Genomic DNA, 9,447 nt, shown 5'->3' on the forward strand with positions numbered 1-9,447 from the left:
CTCACCATGATGCTAGGTTAGACGTGCAGTGCAAATCTCAAACCCTTCAAGAGGAGTCGTGGATGATGCCCTTTCGCCATCATTGGTGATGATCCTGAACTAGTGCCTAAAGACAGCACCTTGTATGGTAAAACCATAGGCTCCTCAACCTGCTCAGCTTACTAAAGATGTAACACCTACAACATAGACACAGCCGTTCACTAAATTGAATTCTCTTCAACATGCAGCTGCAGTTCAGATGGCGGCACCGAAAGAGACGTATCAGCATTAAGGGAACGGATCAGCTTGAGACATTACTTGAGCTCTTGCAGCTTAAAGTCAAATGTCAAATAAGTATGCCACGAATTCCCGAGTAGAGAGATCAACATCGTGTGTCCGCTTGAGACATTGCTAAAGCTCATGCAGCTCAAAGTGAAGTCAAATAATGAGTGCATGAATTCCATAGTAAATCGTTCAAAATAAGCCAAAGAGACACTGATGCTAGCAGGGGAACTTCAGCCACTTATTAAATCCTGAGACAGTGAGCTGAATGTCAGAAATGCGATCAGATATTGGTAGTCACAGCAGCCCAAATCTCAGGCAGGGCTGCAATGTCAAACGTAATGATACTTGCCACTTTAACCGCGACACCCTGAGATTAATAGCCACAGCAGCCCAAATGCTCATGCAGTAACCAGTGGGCACACTACTTTCTGGGGCCACATTGTCAAACATAGTGCAACTTTGCAAACACGAGAAGAAGTTTAGAGCCCAGGGGTCTTACTGAAACTACCCAACAAACAGGCTGGATAAAAAATCTAGTAAAGTGACAGATAATACTTGAATCTTGATAAAATGTTTGGCTGAAAATTCTGAAGCTAATGACATGATACAAAGAAGGGAACATAATCCACAACATCTTAGGTTGTGGGATGAAAGATTCCAAAAGAGCCACGACTTGGCAAACTGATTCAATAAACCCTCCTCTCTGTACATGGCACCCAAGCCAGAAAAAAAAACACCAAGTGTGGACTTTCACACTTTTTTGGCGAGATCCCTTCCAAACACCATAGCCTACATAATTGTCGATCCAAGCTAAGTCTCTTCCAATTTAGGGAGGATGAGGAACTCTATGGCAATCTACTAACCTCACACACATGGCTAGTTCAGCACCACCAAGACCACCAATTAAGCTTCCAGGGCACTCCAACTTGTTTCGCTCAAAAGCAAGGTGCCTGTAAGCCTCTTAAGACTATCAAGCAAGGTGCCCTTCACCCTCTTAAGACTCTTGTACACCATTACCATCGTTGTCATCATCCTCACCATCCTCAATGTCTTCCTCTTCATCATCATCATTGTGGTCATCACCGTCATCCCCAGCCACATATTGCTGTGCATCAGCTGCATCATTGTCCTCCCTGTCTTCCCAGTCCACCACAGGAGAGCAGTCATACTTGTGCCTAATTTTCCAGTCGAGCGCTTGGCAAGCCCTAGAGCAGTAATTTACAGTCCCACAAGCAGAACACCTTCGGAATTCATGCCTCCGGGTTTCTGGCCTGCCACAGTTGGCATGTGAGCAGAGCCGGAGACCAGCTGCAGGGGGGTGAAGGGCGAACCAATCTACCAAAAACTTGTTGGCTATGTGGAGCTTAGCAGGAGGCACATTACAGCCGAAATCGCTGAGCAAGGAGCAGGCACCTCCATGGAGAAGCCTGTACACAGGATGTTGCAAGGGCAATCCTTCGTTGTTAGACCCTACTTGATAATGAGCTGCAAAAGCAACCATTCCTCTTTGGGCAGCTGCTTCTAGCTTAGTCATAGCTGATCTGTAATGCAAGTGCTGATGAAAGCATCTCCCTCCATTGCTTTGAACGAGCTGAAGAGCTGTTTGGACAAAGGCCCTCGGAGATGCTGCCACTGCGGCAGCCGCTTCTCTAGCATTGGCTTCAAGTAGAAGCCGGCGACCCTCAGGCACATTCTTTGGCACACCATAACCATCTTGCAGACAATGGCCTAGCTCACGCATAGCATCCACATGCCCCAAGGCAGCTGCTTTAGCACAGAGCGATGCACCATTCTTGAGATTCTTATCTTTCCGTGAGCCTCCACTGCCATTGAACTGGATAATGGCCATGGAGTGCAGGGCAGCAGCATGTGATGCAATGGCTGCCTCGGCCATGAGTGAGGCTCCAGCCTCCCTATCTTGGAAACAGTAGAAGCGAATCTGCAAAAGGGAACAGAGGAATCAATTGACGGTCAGGCAAATTGCAAAGGGGAGTGAGAGACGATTACATGAATGGATCTGAACTAGGGCCAGGAGACCAAAGGCGCACAGAGATTACCACAAGACGGCACAGAGGATGCACAACATGTGAAAGGATATATGAGCAGTCGAACAAGCAGGCTGTCATTACGAAGGGTGCAGCAGCATGGGATGCACGAAAGGCAGTCAACCACAACCAAGTGAAGCAATTTGCAAGCTCACCATGCCCAGTGTATAAGCAGCCTCTGCGTTGCCGGCCTGCGCGCACTGCCTCAGAAATCTGTGAGCTCCATCAGACCATCCCTTCGCCCTCAAGCCGAGGGCCGAGACCGACACATTGCCAAGCACAAGCTTATGGGTCCCTGCAGCGCACATCCTCTTGCTCCTGCACACCCAAGCCCAAGATTCCATTAGACCATCTGCTGAGAGGAACCCTGAATCGTTCTTGTGCTGTTGAGACAGCTATATACACCTATTTTGAGGTCAGAGAAGGGGGGGACTTACGCTAGCATGGCGTTGATGAGGTCTGCGGGGCAGGAGGCGGAGGAGCTGAGGGAGACCATGACGGAGATGAGGAGCTCGTCATGGAAGGAGTCCAAACTAACGCAAGAAGATGATGAAGGAGAAGAAACAGAAGATGATGGCGATGGCGATGATGATAATGATGGTGATGGGGCAGGGGAAGCAGAAGGTGGGTGGGAGAGCTTCCTGCGTTTATGAAGGCATTTAGGCTTGATGAAGAAGGTGATGCCGTCGGAAGGGGAGGGGTACGAAGCTCTGCGAGTGCGCATTTTGTGTGTGCGGGAAGGGGGGTTGGAGAGGGGAAAGTGTTTGTGGAAGCTCTCTCACAACGCAGGCACCGAGAGAGAGACACAGAGGAAGAAAGACGGGGAAGCAGTGGATATGGAAAGAGTCAAATAGAGAGGAAGACGAAGAAGAAGAGGAAGTGGAAGAAAAGGGGAGAAGAGGAAGGCACGTAGTCGGCCCATAGCCAGAAGAAAAAGAAGGTAGAGAGGGAGAGGAGGAGACCAAAGCAAAGCTTTCCTTTTGTTGGGTTGTTTGTTTCTTTGTTTGTTTCTTTCTTCTCTACTTCTGTGTGTGTGTGTGTGTGTGTGTGTCTCTCTCTCTCTCTCCTCCGCTTCTTCTAGTAGCTCTTCCCTGCTGTCTGCCCTTTTCTTTTAATTTTCGTAAATAGATGAATCTCTCCCTACAAAGCCGTTTCATTTTTTTTCCAAAATTTACTTATCCATTTTCTTTTTAAAAAATAATTATCCAATTTACCCTTTCTATTTCACACTGGCGCCCTTTCCTCTTGTTGGATTTTTTTGCGCTCGTGGATGTACACACCCTACTCGCGGTGAATATAAATGGTGGGCCAAAAAAAACTTTTTCCACGCAGCGAAAAACCAGGAAGGGAGTCGGCGGAGGATTTTTATTTAGGAGGGGGTATTTTTATTTTACGATGTGAAATCCTTTTTGCTTATTCGGTGGCGCCTAACGGAACGGGGGCGGCCCACGGGGAAGGGAGATGCTTCTGTTCTCTTCTGCGCTGCTATTAACGGCGTTCTAACGGCCCGCTTAACGGCGTACATCAGGCAGGCAGTCAGTCAGAGAGAGAGAGAGAGAGAGAGGAGGTCAGTCGGTCAGCCTCGTTGACCGCTCGTAACTCGCGCCCTCTCCTGCTCACATGATTCGCCGACTAGGCAGGCCAGCAGGCACACGCAGGCCCTTTCCTTTTCACAAATTCACACGCCACGCACCCACCCAACCCTAATACATTTAATTACCCCCCCCCCCCCCACACACACACACACACACTCTGTCACACACAAAAAGCCCTGTTTCCTTTCCTTTTCCCGTCCTCCCCCCTCCCCTCCCCCAAAGAAACATCTCAAACACTGTGCTTTGTGCCTATCGCCCCTCCCCACCTAGCCCCTTGGACACTCAACATGCACATGTTCACACAAGAAGGGGTATCTTTACGCGCAGCCGAATCCAAACCATCGCTTAATTGCCATGTTGCACCCGCATCACTTGTCACAACAAACCGAGATTTAATGTCAAACGAATTGCAAAAAATCTCCAAATACCCCTCCAATAAGAAAGCTTAAAACCTTCAACCTTACGAAAATTTCACTCCAAAAAATGGTTAATACGTGTAATTTGCTTCAAAAATCCTTCCAAAGGTCTAGGTTAAATGTCTTTGTATCGACTACCAAAAGAAGGGTATCTTGTATGTACCTACAAAAGACCTTGCATCTTAGTAGCATGAGAATGAAAGCGTTCACACATGAAGGTTCCTTATGCCAATCTAATAGGTTCACACATACATATGCATCTCCCATGTAGCGCTATTGAAAACCTTGCATCTAGAACAAAATTATGTCTCCTTATCAAAGCGAAATTTCAAGTAACTTCTCTAGCTTTACCAAGAGTCATTCTAACTAGTGACCAAAACGTTCTTACTCAAGTTTATGGACTGTAAGTATCTATAAAATGCAATTAAAACGACTTCTTTGGTTTTGTTCTTCTGCATGTGGTTGTTTTCTTTTCAAGCCCGTAAATAAACTTGAGTAAGTATCTATAAAATGCAATTAAAACGACTTCCTTGGTTTTGTTCTTCTGCATGTGGTTGTTTTCTTTTCAAGCCCGTAAATAAACTTGAGCAAGTATCTATAAAATGCAATTAAAATGACTTCCTTGGTTTTGTTCTTCTGCATGTGGTTGTTTTCTTTTCAAGCCCGTAAAACCAAGCAACCATCATGTTTTCAAAGGTTTTCACAAGGTGAGTTAGCAAAAAAGGTAGCCCTACTCCTCCAACATTGTCTTATGCAAATTTTTGTAAAGTGGGATGAAGGTTAGGTTGTGCGACATGCTAGCATGGGGAGTAGGGGAGGGTTAATCCCACCATCATCCTATCCTACGAGGTAGTGGTGAGGGTAGTGGACATTTCTTCCCATCAATAGCATGCAACTAGCCTTGACAAAAAAACGGGGTGCCAGCAAAGAGTTTGAAGTACCAATAAAACAACTTCTCGTGTAGTACATAAAGATTCTCACTATAAATCTAACGGGCTAACAGTGTTTTCATGTTGCCATTAATTGGTTATAAACTATTCATCAAAAAATATTAACAAATCGACTTCTCATACAACACATTGAGATTCTCACTACAAATCTAATAGACTAACAAGATTTTTTTAATGTTGCCATTATAGCTTACAAAATCAATTGTAAACAATGCCCCCTAACTACCCCCACAACCAGAATGTGATAGCAATCATCCCTAATGTATAATAAGGCTCTTAAACTTCCCCCATTTGCACCTGGTGTGACTTGTGTAAGGCAAGTTTCCCAACACAAATACACAAGGCTCAGGGACATCACTTGTTAGAAAACATAGCGTACTATGATGTGACCAATGGAAGGGAATCTCAACTCTCAAAACTTGCGTATGACTACTAAATCATCCATAATAATAATAGAATATTGGCAACAATAAGTACTCATGTCAACATTCATGTTCTGGGTTTATGAGTCACAAGCCTCTGCTTGTGACCTTCTAGTTGAGATTTCTTCTAGGGTTAGGTCCGACTAGATTACAAAAATATAATATTAACAATATAATCATTATCTAGCAAATAGCTCAACTTATAAGCCAAGAGTTCAAGGCTTACTTTTTGGCCTCATATGTGAAGGAGATGTGCTCCCCAAATAGGGAATGTCACTTGTCTTGTGGGGTAAAAACCTTTATAAAGGATGCTATGAGAAAAATTCCCATAGCCCTAACATCCACCACATGTCTCCTAGGGGGGGGATCAAGTATTCACATCCTAGCTATCTTAATCTTCTACCCAAGGGCAACATTACTTACATTTTGGGCTAGCCAAAGAGGTATTTCATGTGTTAGATTAGATGAAGGATTAGTAGAAATATACAAAACAGTCATGGATGACCCCACCCTTGCCATTATTTTGCAAACATACTTTTCATCTACATCAATTTTGTGCATGTCTATTTCTTTCTAAGTCTATGCTTTTTGCAAAAGTATGCAACAAGAAAGTAGATTTTTAAGAGTTGTACTCAACCAAGTGCATGGTTGATTCCCCTAGTAGTTGTGAGTGAAACCCTCATTAATAACAAGTTTTGCATGAAAAGGCAAAATAAAAGAGAGATGTGGAGAGATTCTCATCAACACTTAACCATGCATCATGAACAAGGCCTTCTAGGAGGAGGTTAAATAGAACTAGCTTTTGTCACCTAAATTCAATTAAGATGAGAAATAATAAAATTAATGGAGCAAGTCGTAAGAGGTTGTAGCTATAAGAGAAGGGTTGCACCACTAACTCTTTGGCAAGTCTCTTTATCAAATGACTTGAATGGATAAAACAATACATATTTATTCAAATCCTACTAGTTTGCTAGTTCCACAAGATGTTTGTAGCAACCTCCTTTCGCAATGGTTGTGAGAGTTGGGAAATCTTAGATTTTTCAATGGTTGGGTTTATTTTTCTAGTAAACCTAAAAACTTGAGAGAAGGGTGCAAATGGAAAAGAAGAATGGTAAATTGGCCTCAAATTTTATGTAGAGAGAGAATGGGTGTAGTTTTCTTAGCTCTTCATGAACACTTTGCCATTATATCGTTTTCACATGAACCATATGCATGTCGGACCTATACACATATACCTTCACCGCTATCACAATTTTTAATATATGTTATCTACCAATACATTACCATTTCACAAACGTGCTTTGCATTAGGTTAAATGTAAATAGATGAGACATTTGGTGGCCTTCCTAACTCCAACAAAATATTTCCCTTCCCAACTAAATAGTTGCCAACACATTACCTTTTTTTTCTTTATGATTTCATTGTCCCTTAAAAGGCACACACTGTTTCTTTATTGAACTCACCTCATTATTATGTCTACATTGGGTGAAACTCATTTATGGCCTTCAATTCTTTGGAACATTGAGCAATTTGTTAATTCAAATAACACTTATAGATGCAACAATCCTCGAAGATGGTCAATCTAAGGCATGATCCTAAACATGCTACTGGCTATGAGGATTTCCACGATAGAGTCCCAAATTTATGATCTACAAAGTTTCCACCCCTCCACTTTCTGTTGAAATTGCCAAGGTGCATGAGATAAATATAATGAGGGCATAGACCATTATATTTAAAATGCTAAACTTGTTTAATATCGCATGCCTTATCTAGATCCTATCAACCTTTTCAATCTCTCATTGTATGAAGTCCATACCTTGATTTTTCAAACCTTGAAGGTATTTGAAAAGAACTCATTTAAGCTTTCTACTTTTGCATGTCCTACGGAGAGACTAAGGAAGTGACAACTTTAGAAGGTGAATCAAAGGATATCCTTAAGATTTTTATTTAGCTTAGAGTGTTTTCAACAAAGATTGTCCTTTGACTATTACAACATAAGCCATTGTCTTGGTTATAGGATTGAAAAAAGTGGTTAATCATCAACTTCAAAGAGTTTCAAGCTTATGCTCTTCTATGATGAGAATCTCGAGGAATTTTGAAAAATTACACTTAAATAAGTCAAAAATACAAGGCAACAATATACACATGAAGATCAAGACCATTGAACTCCATCATACATTGAATGGAAGTTGGAAACAAGAATCTTATATAGCAATGTTTAGCATAACATTATAATATGTGAGCAAGTGTTATGTCCATTCTTTTATTCTAAACATAAGAAAGTAAGTATTGTACTAAAGTCCATAAAATTTAAAGGGAGCAATAATGAAAGAGGGAAAACACAGAGAGGTCAATAGTATTGAATGAAAAACTAGGTGAAGAAGAAGAGAAAATAAGACCTAGATATAAGAGCAATGAATGAAAATGAGGTAAAAGAACATGCGAGAATGTTTGCAAAACCACCCTATTGATGAGTGATTCCTAAGCAAAGTTTATATTTCCATTGATCCAACAAAATATTGTCATGCAAGGCATTCATAGATTTTTTTTAAAGTAGCAGCTAAATAAAGGAGGTGTGGCATCTATAATTCTAGCCTTTGAAGGACTAAAAAATCAATGCACAACTAAAGCTTGGAGTTAAATCTAATCAATAAGCTAGTTGCCAAATATTTCTAGTGATATGAAATGTAACTTGTTTTTGTTAAAGTGGACTTGTTGGTTAAACACAAATCTTTCCTAGTTAGAATGCACGTGAGCACACCACATGCGCGCACTCACTTCACACAACACACATGCACTCACTTCACACAACACATGCACATATGCACACACACACGCACGCACATGTGTGTGCACCTCTCTCTCTCTCTCTCTCTCTCTCTCTCTCTCTCTCTCTCTCTCTCTCTCTCTCTCTCTCTCTCTCTCTCTCTCTCTCTCTCTCTCTCTCTCTCTCTCTCTCTCTCTCTCTCTCTCTCTCTCTCTCTCTCTCTCTCTCTCTCTCTCTCACAAAATGTGAGAATGAAATTTATTCTTGTTTCTAAGCTTTGACTTCAAGAGGTTCCCTTCCTTGCCTTGAAAAGTTACCACTCCTCCTCTCCCCCTTCCCTTTACTCTCCCTCCTCCTTCCATGATCATCCCCCTTCCCTACCTCACTATGCAATCGACACAAAGGGATTCCTTCCATGTTGCTCATCCTTAAAACTAAAAACTTCATCCAACCATAGATCCACCACTATACCTTACATCTAAAGGACACTTCTCTAGATGTATGTGACATGAATTTTGGATGTCCTAAGCCAACTACCCATGCAAGGATTTGATTTCTCACATATGGTTCGTTAGTGCAAGCTTATAGCACAATGTGCTGACTATCACGTAATAAGTGATAATATTGACATGTTAAACATAAATGAGAGTGTAGGTTAGTATTAATAAATTCAAGCTTAGGGCATGATGTGCTAACTATAATGTAATAAGTGGTAACTTTTACATGGTAGACCTATGTGAAAGTGTAAGTTAGGTAGGATTGTTAAACTCATAAATGTTTGAAAGAACCACAAAAAAACTTTGATAAAGTTTTTTTTAATGCAATTGATTTGGATTTTGCCTAATTCATCTTTATTTATATCATACTAAAGAACTAATTCTATATTGACTTTGGTCTTACTAGAATCTTGCATGAGGCCAAATCAAATCTTAAGTTGTGCAAGCATTTTTGTCTAATAATTATGCTCTAAGTATAGAAATGATTGTTT

At 41.7% G+C, this 9,447-nt stretch overlaps 1 protein-coding gene across 2 annotated transcripts; it reads right to left on the bottom strand.

Moving 5' to 3' along the window:
- Positions 1-826: 826 nt before the first annotated feature.
- Positions 827-3,325, bottom strand: LOC148010122 (F-box protein At1g67340-like). Of its 2 annotated transcripts, XM_087672770.1 has the most exons (3): positions 2,747-3,325; positions 2,465-2,627; positions 827-2,203 (listed from the first exon to the last, which is right to left on the bottom strand). In XM_087672770.1, exons 1-3 carry the CDS (start codon positions 3,031-3,033, stop codon positions 1,259-1,261), a joined length of 1,395 nt encoding a protein of 464 aa, XP_087528896.1. In that variant the 5' UTR covers positions 3,034-3,325; the 3' UTR covers positions 827-1,258. The 2 variants fall into 2 exon arrangements, with proteins under 2 accessions (XP_087528896.1, XP_087528897.1); XM_087672771.1 differs by lacking the exons at positions 2,465-2,627; positions 2,747-3,325 and adding an exon at positions 2,322-2,457.
- Between the last annotated feature and the right edge of the window lie 6,122 nt (positions 3,326-9,447).

Source organism: Lygodium microphyllum, chromosome 30, assembly GCF_053477565.2.
Source record: "Lygodium microphyllum isolate KBCC chromosome 30, Lygodium_microphyllum_v1.1.10, whole genome shotgun sequence".
Taxonomy (NCBI): domain Eukaryota; kingdom Viridiplantae; phylum Streptophyta; class Polypodiopsida; order Schizaeales; family Lygodiaceae; genus Lygodium; species Lygodium microphyllum.